The sequence below is a fragment of the Saccoglossus kowalevskii genome, chromosome 8 (genome assembly GCF_978046115.1).
Source record: "Saccoglossus kowalevskii chromosome 8, keSacKowa6.1, whole genome shotgun sequence".
NCBI classification, from domain to species: Eukaryota; Metazoa; Hemichordata; class Enteropneusta; family Harrimaniidae; genus Saccoglossus; species Saccoglossus kowalevskii.
In genome coordinates, this window is record NC_140648.1 from 2,463,020 (window position 1) to 2,483,012 (window position 19,993).

Genomic DNA, 19,993 nt, shown 5'->3' on the forward strand with positions numbered 1-19,993 from the left:
CAGTGCTGTGTTGTCTTGTTTTTGGAAGTATGTCTGAAATTTCAAATCTGTGTAATTCCTTATACAGGTGCTGGACATCTCAACCCCAAAATATCTTGACCCGTTTTTTGTTGTACAGGGTCGAGAAAATTTTGGGTTGAGATGTCTAGAATTCCCATATACACAAACTGTACCCCAGAAAGCAAAGGTTTGTAAACTTGGTTAGGGTATTTACTGAAACACATCTAAACATGAGATACAGTGATCATAGTATTCTGCAGGATAAGCAGATATTTCAAAAACGAAGCCTAGACCTTATTCCCCACCATGTTATTCTAAGGTGTACAACACTATATTGTCCTTGCTATACAGATTCTCTGATTACATCATTGTAACAGCCTGGCATGAGTAAAGAAAAGTTCTGTGTTGAGGGGAATAGGGGTGCAAAAAGGCTGGTGTATATTAAGATACTGGATCCCATGCTGTTTTCTACCATCTGTACAATTCCCTAATGTAACCAGCTGTGTGCATACCTTGGTTGTGGTGATAGTGGAGTCCAGTTAATCACATTTTATCTTTATCACATGTTAAATGAATGTTTATTCTGCTTTCTACTTGAAAGTAGATTAGAAATGATAGCAATATCAAAAACAACAGCTGAAGTGTAAAATGATACTCAGTAAAGACATAACATTTATCTGTTGGTTTTTGTAGGCTTTTGTTTGCTCTATTCTGTTACATCTATACATGTACACTCCAAAATGGAGTACATGTCATTTTTATGCAGTATATTTCAACAGCCATCTAAAAATAATGTTTATAGTCATAATGTTTTTAAAAATCCTTGAGCAGGAATTAATTCCTATTGTCTGTGTCCTTTGTTTTCCTTTGAAATTGACATCCTAACCATCTGTTTGCTTCATATTTAATCTGGGAATCAAGATGGGCCTTTAAATCAGGAATACATACTAGTTATATGTTTCCTGTATTTATTAGGAAAAAATAACTTATTGCCCTCCACACATTGCCTGTTGAAAGCCTTCACAAATAGCTAAAATGAATGTGAAAAACTAATATCAGCAGGCAATGTGTAACTAACAAAAAACAGTATCTTTTGCTTTTCATTGGCAATTGTTAGTGTGAAATCCGTCCTACTGGAGAAACAAGAATATCTTCCTGGGCTGGACATGTTTTTAAATGATACACTCCATGATATGCTAATAAATCCATGTTTAGAACACAGCATGACTCACTTTAGACTCAACTTGTGTTAGGAAATCAACCTCTACCAGATATGTAGTTCATAACTGAGAAACATTCCACCAGTGTCAGTACTGCATTGGATGCACATGGTACAACACACAGCAGTTACAGTTTTAATTGAGTTTCAAGGTTGGATTAGAGGTTATTGTCCATCAATGATAAAGCACCTACTACTAGAGTGTACCATTTACTGTTATTATTCAGATGTCCTTGCATACTGGTAAATTGAATTCAAGGCGCATTGAGTATAACCATGGAACTCGGTGGTTTATAGTTCCATGGTATAACGTAATACATGTAATATTTTTGTGTTTGTGTTTAAATAATTTTGTTTGATATTACATTGTTATGTATTCACTGGAGTATGAATTATTGTAAAATAACCGTGGCAACAAATATAATTGTTAGATGGAATAATAAAAACGCTAGTGCCGTTAAAATTCTGCATTAGAAGCTGCATCCCTAATAGAAGTCGTACCCATTCTTTTTAAACATTTGAGAACCAAAAATTCATTGTTTCACATATGTGTAGCTGCTCTAATAGAAGCCGCATCATATCTGTTGCATTGTACCATTTTAATAGAAGTTGTGGCTTCTAATTCAGATTTTACAGTACACCCTGGATTTACCTCCACTGCCTATACATACAAGCATATTTTAGGTAAATATAGACAATATTTATCTTCATGGTACAGTAACGAATACTGCTATATGATTGTTGCCAAAACAATATTTGTAGTACGAGACAAATTATATCCTACTTTTTTCACCAAAATTATTTATAAAACATTCTTTATAAAACCCAATTCCAAAGCTAATTGTGGTCAACAAAATTATAATACTTAATAATTCTACAGAAGATGGTATGTATATGTTTTTGTGTGGAACAAATATTACAAGGGATTGTTGGGTTTTTAGAAGAAATATTTTATAATTACCATATTTTTAATAATAAGTCGTAACTTTAACAGAACACAAAGGACACGTTTATCTGTCAGCATCTTTCACAAATAGCTCAATTAATTAAATTTAAAGAAGGGGAAAACCTTGGTGGGAAAACATCCACCTTGATCTTGAACAGCATGAAACCTGCACAGTTGAGTTACTCAGTTGGCAAGGCTATTTATTAGAACCAGCTGACAGTTATTTTATGTGGAGTAAGTGAGGCATTCCATTTAGACAGCATTGCCTTGGACTGGTTAACTGATGGTCACTGACATATCACACACATAACCCATGTAACTGTACTTTTAAATTTTAGCAAAATATATTCATGTACATATTTGGAAAAAATTCCCACAGTAATTTAAATTGAGTGCTGTAGGCGTAGATCTTACTGTTATATAAAGAAGTCAATGAGGGTTGAAGAAATGATTGAGGTTTGTTAAAGAGCATTGATGTGTCTGTGGATAGGTATTTCAGGAATGTGATTTTATGGGTGAGTGCTGAAGAGATATCAACTAACACATGATTACTTTCTAAATAATGTCTACCCAAGGAATCATATAAATTTAAAATAATTAAATATGCAACATTAATTACATTCCAATTAATAATAGAAGGTAATTGTATTGTTTCCTGAACAAAATGATGAATTTAAATCTTATTTATATTCATGTTACTTCAAGTCTGCTCTCTTGAACAAAGGCACTAATCATTCACAATTGAAGCCTGTCCCAACCAAGATTTACAATGAGACATTATTGTCATTCTTGATTTATTAAAGTAAAATTGTGTGGGAATGTTTGGCCTAAATGTAAATCACTTGTCCACATGGACATTCTGAAATCAACCTGTCTCAACTATTAGGTTAAATTAATATGCTTGCATAGGATAAGTGGGTCAGACTTCACTTGGATCCCTAGCAATGTTCAAAATTGAGTTTTATAATCAAGTTTAAAATAGTGTACTGTCAAGTGATTTTAAATTTGCATTCAGGTTCTATTTTCACCATCTCTGGGATTTTACACTGTATCTTATTAATTAAAATAATATTGTGTACATCCTAATTGTTATTAAAAGTATTGGGTCATGGTTAGTTAGTTTGCTAGGAGGCAGTGGTATTTGAAAGAGCCATCCTATAAAATTATGGTAAAGATTATAAGAATCATCTCAGAGGGGAATGCTTATTATTCAATAATTGGAATAAAATTACTCTGCATTGAATTCAGTGAGTTGATCTGATTTGCAGAAAAGACCATATTATGTGTACCGGGTAGTGGTTGCATTTAATGCATAACATAAACTACTGAATATGCAAAAAAAAGTGTCTTGAAGTAAAAAGCAGTACAGCTTATGCCTTTAATCATAGATAATATTGCAGTGGATGGAATCTAGAATGGCTTAGATAATACTGCAGTGGATGGAATCTAGAATGGCTTAGATAATACTGCAGTGGATGGAATCTAGAATGGCTTAGATAATACTGCAGTGGATGGAATCTAGAATGGCTTAGATAATACTGCAGTGGATGGAATCTAGAATGGCTTAGATAATACTGCAGTGGATGGAATCTAGAATGGCTTAGATAATACTGCAGTGGATGGAATCTAGAATGGCTTAGATAATATTGCAGTGGATGGAATCTAGAATGGCTTAGATAATACTGCAGTGGATGGAATCTAGAATGGCTTAGATAATACTGCAGTGGATGGAATCTAGAATGGCTTAGATAATATTGCAGTGGATGGAATCTAGAATGGCTTAGATAATACTGCAGTGGATGGAATCTAGAATGGCTTAGATAATACTGCAGTGGATGGAATCTAGAATGGCTTAGATAATACTGCAGTGGATGGAATCTAGAATGGCTTAGATAATACTGCAGTGGATGGAATCTAGAATGGCTTAGATAATATTGCAGTGGATGGAATCTAGAATGGCTTAGATAATACTGCAGTGGATGGAATCTAGAATGGCTTAGATAATACTGCAGTGGATGGAATCTAGAATGGCTTAGATAATACTGCAGTGGATGGAATCTAGAATGGCTTAGATAATACTGCAGTGGATGGAATCTAGAATGGCTTAGATAATACTGCAGTGGATGGAATCTAGAATGGCTTAGATAATATTGCAGTGGATGGAATCTAGAATGGCTTAGATAATACTGCAGTGGATGGAATCTAGAATGGCTTAGATAATACTGCAGTGGATGGAATCTAGAATGGCTTAGATAATACTGCAGTGGATGGAATCTAGAATGGCTTAGATAATACTGCAGTGGATGGAATCTAGAATGGCTTAGATAATACTGCAGTGGATGGAATCTAGAATGGCTTAGATAATACTGCAGTGGATGGAATCTAGAATGGCTTAGATAATATTGCAGTGGATGGAATCTAGAATGGCTTAGATAATACTGCAGTGGATGGAATCTAGAATGGCTTAGATAATACTGCAGTGGATGGAATCTAGAATGGCTTAGATAATACTGCAGTGGATGGAATCTAGAATGGCTTAGATAATACTGCAGTGGATGGAATCTAGAATGGCTTAGATAATACTGCAGTGGATGGAATCTAGAATGGCTTAGATAATACTGCAGTGGATGGAATCTAGAATGGCTTAGATAATGCTGCAGTGGATGGAATCTAGAATGATAATACTGCAGTGGATGGAATCTAGAATGGCTTATTTCCTAAACAAATGTATACATATTTTCAAACTTTGAAACTACTTTTCCTATGCTGGGAATTTTAGTTGTTTACGTGATGAGGGTTATTTTATAAACCATCAATCAAATGACCCTTAACAAGGAAAGTTTCATGGCTAACAATACAAAACCAACATGTTTAGAACAAATCAGAAACTGTTACATGTATATGTACAGTAAAATCTCGTATTATTGATGCTTTTGCGATATCATAACTGCTACACACTTGTGTAATATTTGTCACAATTGATAATCTTTTATTTAAAGCAGTTCAATTTTTATCTAACTAAAAAAGTTATTACAGACGAATGCTCATATCAAGTGTTAGTTGGTATGTAACAAAAATGCCTTGACACAGCCGAAAATTGACCAGTTTGGGTTTGCTTTTTCTGTTATGTCGCCTGAATGCTCAGCTCAGTTGTTGGAGGAAAAGAATCACAAAAAGCAATCGCAGATTGCATATAAACTTGACAAAATAAAAAATTATCTGTATCTGTGACTTCTACCTCATTCAGAGGCTGCTGGCACGTGCCTGCCAAAATACTTATTTATCACATTCAATACCCTACATATTTTAGTTTTTTCTTGCAATATAATATTCCATATTTTTTTTATATAGCAGTTGTTGTATTTTGTGATTTTCTGGTAATTTTATTTTGTTATAACTATGTCAATATAGCAACCAAAACTGCTTTAACATTCAACACACATTGTATGAAATATAGTTGACTGTGCCACTCAAATTGTGACGCCAGTGCACTTACAACACCAATCATGAATGGTCCTTTTTCAAGGGTGTTTCCATTGGTGTGAAATGTTCACACTTTAGTGAGTATTATGTAATAGTTACCAGTACTGATAATTCTTTTTCCAAAAGTTAAACTCTGCCATATTTCATAATGCCCTTCACACTGGGGCATATTCACATCTGTTTTTCTCCTATGCCATCATAAAATGATCCAAAAAAACAGATGTGAACACAATAATTTCATAGTGACAATACAGTATAAACAGTACCCATGATTACTCATAATCCTATGTGGTTTTTATTAACAGATATTGGTTTGGAAAATGTCACCAGTACACAGACATCTTCATATGCTTCATACATTCTGAAAAAATACATTTTTAATAAAATGTATTTTTTCTTTTTCTCCCCAAATTGTTGCATAGTTTTGCTAGAGTAGCATTGTTTTTTGTCAACAGTAAGTCAAACTTAATTTACTGGTATAAACATATTGGTGTATCATTTTTTAATATTAAGAATATTCCCAGAACCTGGTTTGGTCTTTAAACAGATGAAACAAAGAAATATATGCTTGTTAGCTGCTTAGTAATAAGAGCTTATGTTGCTAATTACATTTCCAAAGATTCACAGCATTTTTAGCTTCTCTATAAATTGTCTTTCACCCGAATTTAAGGTGAATTTGATATTCTGATCACATATTGCAAAAATTCAATCAAAGAAATTTAATCAGGATCCAAAATAGTAAAAAATGTTAGCAAGATCAATGTTGAAAAGCACTAATCAAGAAGAGAATTATGGGTAATGTGTAGTGCTGTGGTATATAGATGTAAACTGCTACTCCGCACTGTTGATTGTATATTTAAAATATTGCCAAGAGTGCATGTCAGATGGTCAGAGCTCCAATAGAATAATAAACATTTACTAATAAGGTAAACAAAAAATCCATCAAACATTGGCCTTGCCAAAGCATAGATAAATATTTAAAAATTGTTAGTGGATATAATTTAAATTTATAAAGGACTGTTGGTGCATGTTTAGATTTCATGTGACCAATGTTTTGCTACAGAACATTGCTACTAAACATTGCTGTTGAACAATTTCTGAAATGCTTGGCGCAATGGCACAATAATAAAAAGCTGTGGCAAAAAAGCACAGGAAAAAAAATGAATTGGCGCGAGTTTTTGAAAGTTGAGTTAGTGTTGAATGAAAAACAGATTTATATTTACTATGGTAGATTTAAATGTCATTCAAGTTTAGAATGTATCTAGATACCAATTTAGATTGATAAATTTCAACTATTATGAGTGTTGTACATGTAGTAGGTATAATGCAGGATTGTATGATAGTTTCTATCACAATGCCATCTACATGAATTGCTAAACTTCAGTTTTGGGTGAGAAATTAGGGTTGGATGTAGTTTAGGGGCTGATATATTTCAAGGTTTTTTTTTGCATTGTGAGCATAATAATTATTTACCAGTATCATATTCAAAATGGCAGTGTACATGTATTAGTTAAGTTAGACAATGTCAAAAAAGACAATTATAAATATTTATATATCCTATGTTGCTTATCTTAAGCAAATCACATAGTCACACACCTAATTTACTTATTTTGCCTTGCACTTTCACCTCTTTCACAATAAGAATGCTTCACTATTCTTTGGTCAGACCCTGTTGTCTAAAGTCTTTTCTCTGTAATCCGGTCATCTGTTTTTGAATATCAATCAGAACAATTCATCGCTGAAATTGCAGTTTGAGTGTTATTATCTAAACAGTATATGCCTAAAGCGAAATCTGTGCTGTGCATTTATAAATGTTAATGTTGCCCATAAGATTAACTTGGAATACATCTGTGCTGTTTTAGTATCTATCAAAACAACTCACCAACTCAGTTGAGTTTTGCAGGAAAATTAATTGCTTGAATCATTTGGCAAACTTGTAGTGTATATACATGTATTCTGATCTGACCAAATCTGTATGAATATATGTTTTACATTTATCTTGACATGTCCCATGTATAAATTTTATGGCAATTAAAAGTGAATAAAACCGAACTTTTGGTCACTTGTTCAACTTCAAGTGAACGATTTACTTTTTGTACACAAGCAATATTTTCTCTATTAAAAGCACATCTCTTATAGAAGCCATATGCAAATATGATATCTTTCATAATAATGTAATAATAAATTTTTACTTGATTTTAATTTCAATTTCTAACTGATCAGTTATGGGCTACATATTCGGCAATAGGGAACATGTACCAGTAATAAATACTGTAATTTTTAGCTATGATGTTATTTTAGTCTATTTAACAAATCTGTGATTTCACTAATTTAAGATTAAATTACCGGTAGTGTCAAATTAAAAAAAAATTATATTCTCACAATGAAATTGTTAGTGCTTTAACGTAATTAATTAAGATTCGATTTGATTAAGTCAACATTCACAAAAATGGCAAGTAGCATATTCAAAGTGTTTTACAGTAATCTAGATTTATGAAGAGTATTTTGATTAATGTCATCCTTTGAATTGCCGACAACTGCATACCTACAATGGAATTACAGCAGATTTAGTGAAATCTACATAAGCTTTACTTTGACCCCAGTTATTATGCATATGATATTTGATTGGTTGAGTTTAACACCTAAAATCTGCTGCCATTTGTGCATTTACATGTAATGGTGAGCTCCATAGTGAGAAGTGGTTGCTCAGGTGATGGGACACTACTGTTATACCCTACTTGAGCAATTGCCAGTTCTGTAGTGCTTCAGTGATCTACAGTTAATGCAAGCCAAATCATATCTGCCCAAAAATTTAATTACGCTAGCAGTCTTGTGAGAAAGTAAGAATGTCTTTCTTTGGTCACTGGTAGCATAATAGCAGTGAACTCTACCTGTAGTTGAACATTTAAAAGGGTTGACTCAGTGGGAAGGCTAATTTCACTGGCCATGATTCATTCACTAATGAAACTTTGGTTAAGGTCTGCAGGTGCTTATGTTCGACCAGGTCTGGATGACACCAGGATAGTGCATTTAATTGCCATAATGCCATTATGGTAGCAATATGGTCACACAAAGAATGCACTATATGTCAGTACTCGCACTTACTGTACTATTTGCACATGAACAAACAAATCAAGAGAGACAATATTAAATGTCTGGATCTGTTTCCTGGTACAAAAATAACTTTTCAAAAAAATTGAGAGAAAAAAAAGAAAAAAAAATATCCTTGTCATGGTTGGACCCAAACAATGTTTGTACAGAGTAGTTAAAAAAAATCTCATATTTGTCAAGGTTGTAATGTTTATAGCTATATGTGTATCTGCTCTCACAATTGTAGACAATGCATGCCTCAAAAACAGCCAACCAGAAAAATCAGCTTAATAAACTGATTTAGCATGAGTAAGTCATGTTGGATGTAAGTCCTTTTCAAGGATGCATGTAAAATACTTGTACATCTTTGATTTAGAACATGCTACTGTACTTTAATTAAAGTGCTGCTTTTAAACAAAAAAAATCTATTTAATTAAAATAAACAATATTATTTATCCAGTGACATAAAACATGAATTTTGATTAATTTATATTGACCTGTGCTATTCACAATGATTGGATATTCCTTGCATGTGTTGTGTTATTTAAATGTGCCAATTATTTTTTCATTAGATGGGATTGTAAGGTTAGTTGAAAAGGGAATACATGATGCATTGGATAGAACTCCCGTTGACAGAAAAATCACTACTTATTATGTGTTTTCTTGTGTACGGGTATTCATATAATGTTGATCCAAGTTCACATTCTGAATGTTTGAGTGACATATGTTCTTTTCTTTTTCCTTTACCTCCCTGTTTTGTTTTCTATCTGTCTCCTATTACCTGATTTCTGTTTACATGGCACAGTATGGTTCAATGGTAAGATACCAAATATCACATAATGACAGATGAATTGATTACTAACACCAATCACAACAACGCATTTTAGGAAAGTCATGCTCACTGCATGTTAGCTCGCCCATCTCAAAAATAAAAATAATCATCTTCATCTGTTCTGTTGAACTGTTTCAAATCATTTTGGGAGCTAGTTAAGGCAAAGTTCTGAAAAGCTTTTATGTGGTATGTTTGCAAACTGAATAGTTATATGTATTATTCTGTTGATGTATTGGAATGTGTTAAATCCCTATGCAAGAGGATTATATTCATATTTTGCCATTGCAACATTCCAAATATTGTGCCGGTTCTCCAAATGTGGGCGTGTTTTATCCTATTTTGCCTTAACTACCCTGCAATAACAAAAATGGTTATAGTATACACCTGGTGCTACTATGATTTTGGAGTCATGGAACAGATATATTTGTGCTTGTAACAAGAATAATTATTACATTACTAATGGCTCACTTAACCTGAATAGTCTATTCTCTTAGCTGTCATATATTTTCATATTTTTGCCTGGAGTCAAATCCTGTTCACAAATATTGCATGTTAGGGTGAATTCTGGTGTCCTGAATTTAGTAGTAATTGAAACAAGATAAGGCATGACCTATTCTTTAATGGAGATAAAATGGAATTCAAAACCCCTATAAAGTAGAATAGGGCATGGAAGGTACTGTTAAGGTCAACAAATCAAGGAAAGAATGCCTTGTATATACATCTGTCACCATCCATTTAAATGGAGATTAATGTCATATTAAAATGTTCACTTTTTAGTTGATTATTGTTGTGAATTCACTGTAAAACACATTATTTGATCATGCATTTAATTATTTAATTACACATTGGCATCCAAAAGTAGCATTTCCAAGGCATGATTCCATTGATTTTGCTGCTGAAATCTAAGATACTGGTAGTTGTTTTTTTTACTCAGTCAGCCATTTGTTCTATTAGAAGCACATTGCATTTATTGTATGCTGGATCATTAAAGTACATGTCTTAATCATCTTTAACAATAAACTCATCTCTGTCATTTACATGAGCATATGTGTTTCTAATAGTGCAAATACTGCACTTTATATTGAATACAATGATAGTATTATAATTATCATCATCACACAACTGTTGGATTTCATATCATTTTGATGAAAACTCTCAGAACCAAGTTTAGTTGAATTGTCATTGAGAAACTCTGTGTTGCTATCAATGGTGTGTCGTATTGACATGAATTACTATATTTGCTCTATTAGCGTGTACATCTCCAATAACAGCGCATGTGAATCAAAAAATTGCATTTGTTGAATACTGAATGTCTTATTTTGTAACACTGTAATGTACATGTGCTGCTAACAGAACAAATACAGTTGTTCCTCTAGTGAAACATCAACAATATGCATAATAATATCCACCATGGTAAAAAACACAACCATAATAAATAACTCATACCCCATGCATGCCTCACAGTGTGGTATTAATGTAACTACAGATGCAATATCATATTAAGTTACCTAGTTTTCATAATCTTAAGATTTAACCCCAGGTTCATGACCTTTGACAAATATGGTCTGCATCAAAATTGACCTAAAGTGGCTGGCATGTTTCTAAAAAGCATGTTTAATGCACACTGTTTGAATTATCTCGTGCTGTATCAGTGCATCATGCATAAATAAATTTGCATATATTTTTGTGATCTTACTTGTCTGAATTGTACTCATTGCTCTTCAGTTCTTGTGCCACCTAATATTTACCAACAACCTCAAGATAGACTGATTGCTGAAAGTGGTGCTGCTACTTTGACTTGTACAGCAAGTGGTTCTCCACCAATAAAATATCAATGGAAAAAAGGTTCATCATATGTGTCTCAGCCTTCGCCAGTTAGTTACCATCCATTGAATAATGTGGATACTTTTGATTCAGGAGAATACTACTGTGTTGTCTCAAACCCAGTGGGATCTGTTATTAGCAGCGCTGCTGTAGTGCAAGTAGCTTGTGAGTATTTTCATATTTTAAACAATTATAGCTTTCTGTTTGCTTGATAAATAAAAAAACAACATCTGATTGAATTTAATTCAAGTTTAGTATACATAATATAAAGTTATGGATTCAAATTTAATTTCTAAGGAACCAACAAAATTTACTGAGGTGTGTTATAAAGGTATTGCATATACTTATTTGTTATATAAGTAGTTATAGTTATACAAGTATGTGGGGGGAAAATGATTTGTAAAGGTGTTTGTTTATTTAGGTTTTCAATTCAAATATAAGATGATGTTCCTGCCGTGTCATCTTGCATACTTATAATAAATAACATTCATCCTTTGTATATGTTTATCTTCAGATATAAGAGAGTATCAAGGTGGTCCAACAACATTCTCAGTGAATGCTGGTTATTCTATAGAGTTAGAGTGTCCGCAGTTAGGTTAGTAACAGTCTATGATAAAACTTTGTGAATTCAATCAAACAATATATGTCAGAATATTCAATCACATAGATGAAAGTATTATATTGCATAATTCATTACCTATATATGTTAATTTCAACTTCATTACTATTTACTATTATTTTGACATATACCGATACAGGGGTTTTTCTAGAAAAAAATTGCAAGAGGGAGCATTGCAATTTAGTGATGCCACCAAGTGGGGGAGATAGGGTTCTCCCTACCAGCATGTGGAGTTTTTGATAACTCTAAGATAAAATGGAGCATTCTATGGCTTCCTTGGGGCCAAAATTACTATCAGACAGGTCACAGTTGAAGACTGTGGCCACATGTGATCCCTGGTCATTCAGAATTTCATGGTTGCCAGAGGATCTGCTTCCCAGGGTAAGGGGACACATGGCCATGGCATGAAGGCGCTGTGCCCCTGTTCTCTTGTTTAAAAAAATTCCTGTCGGTATATATCTTATTAATTGTGGGTAATGATTGACATGTTGTTAATTTATTGGATTACAGATACCTTACCTGACAGCTCTCCAGATTTCCATTTAACATGGAAAAAAGATAACTTCCCCATCAACGGGGGAAATGTTGTCATCTCGCTGGATCACAAGTTAGTTATTTTGTCAGCATCAGAAAGCAATGAGGGTCAGTACCATTGCAGTGCATTGAACACAGTAGTTGGAAATGGGATGAGAGAGAGCCCAACGATTAATCTATATGTTAATGGTACGTGAATTTGCTGTTTTTATTATTAGTTTATATTAGCTGATAGACCATACAATATCAGATTTATTAGTGTTGTAATTGTAGTTTGTTTCAAGTTTGTCACCAATTTGAAATCCTGTTTATCTCATATATTCTTTTCCTAGGTTTTTGGATAAAAGCTAACATAAGGATTGTAATTTGTAAACACTTGTTGAACACATTTTATGGCATCCCTGCTAATTTACATAAAAGATTCATGAACACTGATTACTCTATTGTAAATAAAGCAGATAGTCCCAGTGTCTATTGCAGCATAACTAATCCTGGCTATTCATCACTTGTAGAGATATAATCATGTGAAAAGGAGCCATAATATGGTGGTCTAAGGTCTTTTATTATAGGTTTTTCATGTGCTTGTTTTTTATTTTATCCCTCTAGGAAATAGACCATCAAGTGTTGGACCAAGAATAATAGTTCCCCCAAAAGACACTGTATTCACACAGGGAGATCCCACTGTTCAGCTGGAATGTATCGCTAGCGCTACGTAAGTACCAGTGTTTGCTCGTTTTTTTAAAACGAAAGGAAATGTTTGGTGAACAAATATTTGTAACTGTCGTTGTCTGTTCTCCCATTATCTACCGCTGGTCAAATTTCAGTAAAACTTGGTACATAGGTACATATCTATTACATTTATAATTTGCATAGAAAATCAGCTTTTCAACTGATATCTCAAGTACTAATCATCACATTTTAATGAAACATGATACATAAATACTCTTGGACACAGTGCAGACCTGATCAGTTTTGGGCTAAAATCTGTGCCTATTAATTACAAATTTGCTTAATAATTTGCAAGTATTATAAACTTGACTACTATGGATCACATGTTGTGCATTTCAAATAGCAGACAAATATTAGTTGCCCGCTTATTGTTTGATAGGCTAATCTTTAAATTTTGAATTAATTGTTAATATACTAATAGTTCTTTGTAAGCTTTCTTTGATTTTGTGGTTACACTAACTTTGTACTTGTTCACATTTCTATGTCAAACAGGTATCTTTCTTTAGGACATTCCAGGTTTGTAGCCTTCTATTTTTATATCTATAATTAATAATTTTGATTTTCAGACCATTAGATTTGAAAATTACTCTATGGAAACGCAATGGTATGACCATCAGTCAATCTGCAAACAAACTGATATTGTTTAATCCATCCTCAATTGATGAAGGTGTATATGAATGTGAAGTTTCCCTGCAGTATCACTCCTACAGCTCAGTACGTGCCACAGCTACTATCTCAATGAGAAGTAAGTAAAGATTTCTACCATGAGCAGTCAATCTTACCTCAATATGGTATATGTAAAAGTATAGTTTAATTACTTTTATTAGCTATTGCATTTTGATACAAAAAATAAAATATATATTGTTAAAAAAAATTATCTTTAGAATGCGAAAACATTTGTTCAATGTTCGAAAACGCTTTTACAATAATATAAAAACTCTTGATACATACGCGTCCTAGATTTGTCACTATTTCAATCCATTATTGCCTAAATACAATAGTCATTACAGGGTTGCAATATATCAAAATATTGCAGTAAGTATTCTGAGAATGATTGATTCTAATATATGTGTCTTAAAAACGATTGTGTTTTTTTCACTGAAACAAAATGGTGATAATTTTCACTTTGTTTCTGGCAAAAAGAGAATGGTATGCATTAGTAGATACAATGTCTGAATAATTATATCAGTACGTGCATCATTCACGTATACATTGACTCACTGCTTGTATTGCCTTTCTCAGCTGAACCAGTGTGGATGTTGAGTCCTGTTGCCGTAACAACAGGGGATGTCAATGAACCCATCGAGATACCTTGTAAAGCATCTGGTGTTCCTGAGCCTATGTATAAATGGTACCAAAATGGTATTGATGTCAGCACGCTTGGAAACAATCGCTTCATTGTAAGTGCAATTAAATCAAATTCACACATCATGTAAATACTAAGACTGGATCTTGTTCTGTAAAGATTCTTGATGAACAAAATGTTAATATCTGTACTGAGTAGTGAATTACATTTATCATAATACAGGTTCTTTCAACGGGCAGTCTGCAGATCACAAGTTTGCATGCAGAGGATCAAGCAATGTTTCAGTGTTTTGCCTCAAATGTTGTTGCTGATATCAGTGTCAGTACCTGGCTGCAAGTAGAGAGTAAGTAGCTACCTAATAGCACTATTGAGATCAGTTACTATAAATGAATGATTTACTGCTTTCTTTTTATAATATACGAGCAAGTTGTCTCAAATTCACTAAAACACAATGGACTAAAAAAAGGTGTGAAATTTGATGCGTTGAGCCCGATAGGATCTGATTTATACATTATGAATCCTAAAAAACCATGCATGATCACTGTCCCCCTTCTTGCTAATATATATATCTAAAACGTGCATACTACAAAGTTCTCACACTGTGTTGAAGATTGTATGTAAGGTTTCAAACATAAAATCTATAATCTATAGTTTATAATTCTGTGTCATATCCTTCACTGTTATATGTGACAGGATCATCACGGTCTTTCGGTTCAGTTCAGATTTACATCATCAATTGGTTGTTGTATCAATGGTTCTTTAAATCTTACGTTTATATAGTGTACTAACACATCGTTGTCTTTTCTGCTGCCTTCATCAACATTGATTTTAAGACATCAGTAGTTGTAAATTTCTGAAGTTCTGAAACTGTTAGAAAGATGTACTTTGTTGAATGTTACTGCAAGCTAGCTTAAAGAAGTGGGAGATGCAAGCTTGGTTGACAGTGCCAACCTTTTATTACCCCCCCCCCCCCCCCCCAAGTACATGTTTGTTGGAATGTTATTACAAACAAACGACTGAAAAACTTTAACCATTTGTTTGTTGTTGTTTTGCAGGACTAGCACCTAATATAACCAACCCTCCCAACGATACGTCAGTCTTGGCTGGATCCACAGCACGATTACATTGTGGATATTCAGGTTCTCCTGCACCTGATGTTATCTGGAAAAAAGGTAAGGTTTTAGTCTTTGAATTTTCTTTGAAGGGATTATTGTCCAAGTGGCTTTTAGTTCTCCATACTCAGCGTTTGGTCAGAAATGCTGTTATACTTTTGATTCAAACTTTGTATAAGAATATCATAATACACATGTACCATAAAAACTAAATATGCTGCTAATCTCTTCTTTAAAAAACATGCACACAAGATCAATGCCAACAGAGTGAAATTTACTTAACATCAATACTCCAAAGGAAATCCAAACATGCATTATTTTCTCTTGTATACTAGATGACACAGTTGTTGGTCGCTGGAATGGTAGTGGTAGTGGTCTTGGAATTATTCCAGTGTCTAGTACAATAAATGTTATGTCAAATGGTGATTTGATTATATCAACTGCCAAGGTTGCAGATTCTGGGCTGTATACTTGTACTGTTGTTAATAATGTTGCAAGTGTAACAGCCAGTGCAACACTAACAGTTCAGGGTAAGTTAAATCTTTTTATTTAGCTCTGCTGTCGACTTACTCTACAGAGTGGAGTTGATCATATTTTTTATTGTCTGTTGGCGTTGACTTTACATATTTGACTTCATGAAGATGACAAGTCTGTTTGCTTTGATACTTAGTATGTACCATAGGTGGATCTCTTTCTCTGATTTGTTCATTTTGTGAAGATATCTTCAAATCTCTAATTTTCTAATTTTCTACATTCTAATTAGGTGATTACTATCAAACTTATATATAATATTTGTCTGCATGATCTTCCCACCCTATCTTCCAACCATAGGTTGTGATCTTCCATGTGGTTTTATCTTTCCACCTTATACTGTGATCTGCCCACCTATGTTATGATATGCCCACCCTTACATATACAGGGTCATGTGCAGTTTAACTATTTCTAATTTTAGTGAATATTTTCTGACTTCTTCTTAAAAAATAGCTAGTGCTATTGCTTTGGTATTTCGAGTGAACCATATTCAGATTTGTTCATTTTGCGACAATACCTTCAATTCAATTTTAGTGAATATTTTTGACATTTTTGGTAATAAATGCTTATTTTCAACTGTCTAACTATACAGCAGCGCTATATCCGCTAACAGGTTGTTTGGGGTTTTCTGGAGGGAGGTGTGCACCTCATGTGTCAACAATCAATTGATTCATGTATAACTATCAACAAGTATTATAACTAACGATGTGTTTTCAATTATTTTTTCAGTTAAAACCCGTATAAGTGATCCCCCAAAGGATATGGAAGTTATCAAAGGATCTACCGGGATATTCCAATGTGGTGTATTACATGATTCTAATGTTGCTGTGCGTATTCTATGGCTAATGAACAATGTAGAGATAGATCTGTCAAGCAGTAACCGCATATCAGTGTTGTATGATGGTAGTCTCAAAATTGCTGGGGCTCGTTCAGATGACATTGGCAATTACACATGTACTGTCACATCCCCTGGTGGTAATGATGCAAGAACAGCGAGTTTAGTTGTTATAGGTATTTAAAGATTGTATTCAATTCTACTTCCCAGATTGCAAATATTATTAAGACACAGTCGGTTAGAATAACACTTGTGATGAGTGTAAAATGAATTAGTTTACTGTTTTTATACATTTTGTCACCAAGACTTGCCATAAGAAAATTCTAGCCTGATTCACTAATTAACTAGTCTCTTTTGTCATCTCATCAACACAAACTTCACTGCAAATATTGTAGTAATACGTACACTATATAAAAAATGCAAATGTGTGTCTGTATAGCGTTATAATCAATATTGAGATTAAAATGGCAAGCAAGAGTATTTGGAAACATTTATAATCCATCCATTTGGGACAAATACATGTAATCTAATATAATGCCAGAAAATATATAAGCCAATCAGATGGTGTGATACAGATTAAGCATATTATATGTATGTTCAAACCTTTCAGCTGTACAGTAACACATAGTAACTTATCATTTGCAGACTGATTTCTGTGTCATTTATATTTCTATGGATAATTGTTTGATTTTCAGAATTACCGTTTGCTCCACAATTTCTACATGCAGTACTTTCTATTGACCAGCGTAGATCAATTGATTTACAATGGTTGGAGTCATTTGATGGTAATAAAGCTATACTGCGATATAAGGTGTTTAGAAAGGAAAATGGTGAGTACACACAATGTGCATGCTTTCAGCTTAACCTTTTAATCTTATGTTTCTATTTTGATGAGATTCAATTTCTTCTTTGTTGTTTTCTAGCTGAAATAGTATGGACTCTCATAATGTCCAATGTTGCACCAGGAGTGGAAAATATCGTCACCATCCCAGACTTGACACCTTCATATCAATACGCATTTGCAGTTAGTGCTGTTAATGAACTTGGTGAAGGACCCCTGAGTGATCCCAGTAACAATGTCACATTACCTGTAGAACGTAAGTGAACAGTTTGTTTTAGACAATAGCATCATTTTTTAAAAGCTCTATGATCTATGATACTCTTTAACATATGAAAATGATAAAACAAAGCTTTACCTGCAGTATTCTAAATAACTCCCAAACTTTCTAAAAATGATTTAAACTGAATGAAATTGTGAAAGAAAAGGATACAAAGTAAAACTTTGAGGTTTTAAGCAGTGGCCCAACTAAAAATTTTGATGAGACCTGGTCACCTAATTATGTGTGTATAATACCTGTACAGTTATTTTTTGAAATTGTGACTTTTCAGATGCAAAATGGAAATATTTATGATATATAAACGATATATTTACTCTTTATTGTTTAGCCCCTGATGCAGCACCACAGGGAGTTGTTGCATCACCAAGATCCTCTTCCTCAATTAGGATACAGTGGCAGGTGAGTTTTTATTGTATGCAATGAGAGTCTCTCAAAATAATAATCAAAATGTCATGCTGTCAAATGTCAAGTTTGTGATATAGTAGTTTTTTATTGAAAGTAAAAGTGAGATTTATGAGATGATCAGAGAATTGTTTTTATTTATATTTCAATAAAAAAAAGAACACACTTGACCATACTGAAAAATGCTGAGTGTTCATAAGATTGCAGTGTTCATACACTTACTGTATTTGATCTATTGAAAGCATCATACACGTACCATATTTGCTCTATTAGAAGCACATGTTCAACAAAAGCACATGTAAACCAGAAATAAATTATGGATTTTTTTAATATTACTTCTTTTGTACATAAACATGCTGCTGTGATTTCCGTGGAGCAATGGAGCAAATATCATGTTTTCAGTGAAAATATCAGTATTATTATTCACTGCATACTGTTAAACTGCTGTGGACATGTAATAATCTAATATTATTATTGTCATTTCAACAGGCCCCACCTCAAGATAAATGGAATGGTCCTTTAACAGGGTACAGAATACGCTACAGATTAAAAGGATATAGCAGCTCTCCATACAGTTATCAGGATATTTATAATCCTCAACAACAGTCTTATGAACTCACTGATCTAATTACTTGGGATACTTATGAAATTCAAATTGCAGCAAATAACTCCATGGGTCCCGGGGTATATAGTTTAGTCATCATTGTAAGAACTTTAGAAGGAGGTAAGTTGTGAAAAATCTCAGTAAAGTTGGACTAGTAGATTAGTTGCATATTTAGTGGTTTTAATCTCTGAAATACTGATTTAAAGGTAACGTAAGATATTTAAAAACAGATCAAAATGTGATATATGAAAGCAAATTGTCGATAATGATTATAATTACTACAGTTGCACCAAAAGGAACATGTGGTGTCTTGATTTTACTTTGGTGCAGTAGTTCAGTATCCCATTAATAAACATATTCTCATATGTGTTTTTTTTTCAGTGCCCACTGAAGCACCACAGGTTGTAGTAACACATGCAAATAGTTCCACTAGTATATTTTTTCAATGGATGTCACCATCACCACAGAAAATTTTTGGAGTTAACCAAGGCTACAAAGTAAGTGCTATATTTAATACCATCCAGGACTGTTATCTATATTGCAAATGATAGCTATCAATTGTTGTATCCTTTTCTTCTCATCATTATCTATTATTTAATTTCTAGTTGAAAGCCTGGGAACCCAGCAACCCAGATTACAAGGTAGTTAAAGTTGTGCCACCAAACCCACAATACAGTCTGCAAGAGAATTATATTACAGGACTCAAGAAATTCACTGTTTATTTGACATCAGTTTTGTGCTACACCAGAGCAGGTGATGGACCAGAAAGTGATGAGCTGCAAGTTGAGACTTTTCAAGATGGTAAGATT

The 19,993-nt window shown here is 33.4% G+C and overlaps 1 protein-coding gene across 1 annotated transcript in view; it reads left to right on the forward strand.

Moving 5' to 3' along the window:
• LOC100378697 (protein sidekick-2-like) overlaps positions 1-19,993 on the forward strand; it is a 43,447-nt gene that overhangs the window by 2,777 nt on the left and 20,677 nt on the right. Inside the window, exons 2-17 of the mRNA XM_085502638.1 lie at positions 11,296-11,559; positions 11,909-11,989; positions 12,524-12,736; positions 13,154-13,259; positions 13,843-14,021; positions 14,519-14,676; positions 14,805-14,925; positions 15,638-15,754; positions 16,030-16,224; positions 16,955-17,236; positions 17,756-17,890; positions 17,984-18,157; positions 18,507-18,577; positions 19,070-19,304; positions 19,566-19,681; positions 19,790-19,985. Coding sequence (XP_085358764.1) covers positions 11,296-11,559; positions 11,909-11,989; positions 12,524-12,736; positions 13,154-13,259; positions 13,843-14,021; positions 14,519-14,676; positions 14,805-14,925; positions 15,638-15,754; positions 16,030-16,224; positions 16,955-17,236; positions 17,756-17,890; positions 17,984-18,157; positions 18,507-18,577; positions 19,070-19,304; positions 19,566-19,681; positions 19,790-19,985 — 2,643 coding nt within the window. The remainder of the gene's footprint in view (positions 1-11,295; positions 11,560-11,908; positions 11,990-12,523; positions 12,737-13,153; positions 13,260-13,842; positions 14,022-14,518; positions 14,677-14,804; positions 14,926-15,637; positions 15,755-16,029; positions 16,225-16,954; positions 17,237-17,755; positions 17,891-17,983; positions 18,158-18,506; positions 18,578-19,069; positions 19,305-19,565; positions 19,682-19,789; positions 19,986-19,993) is intronic.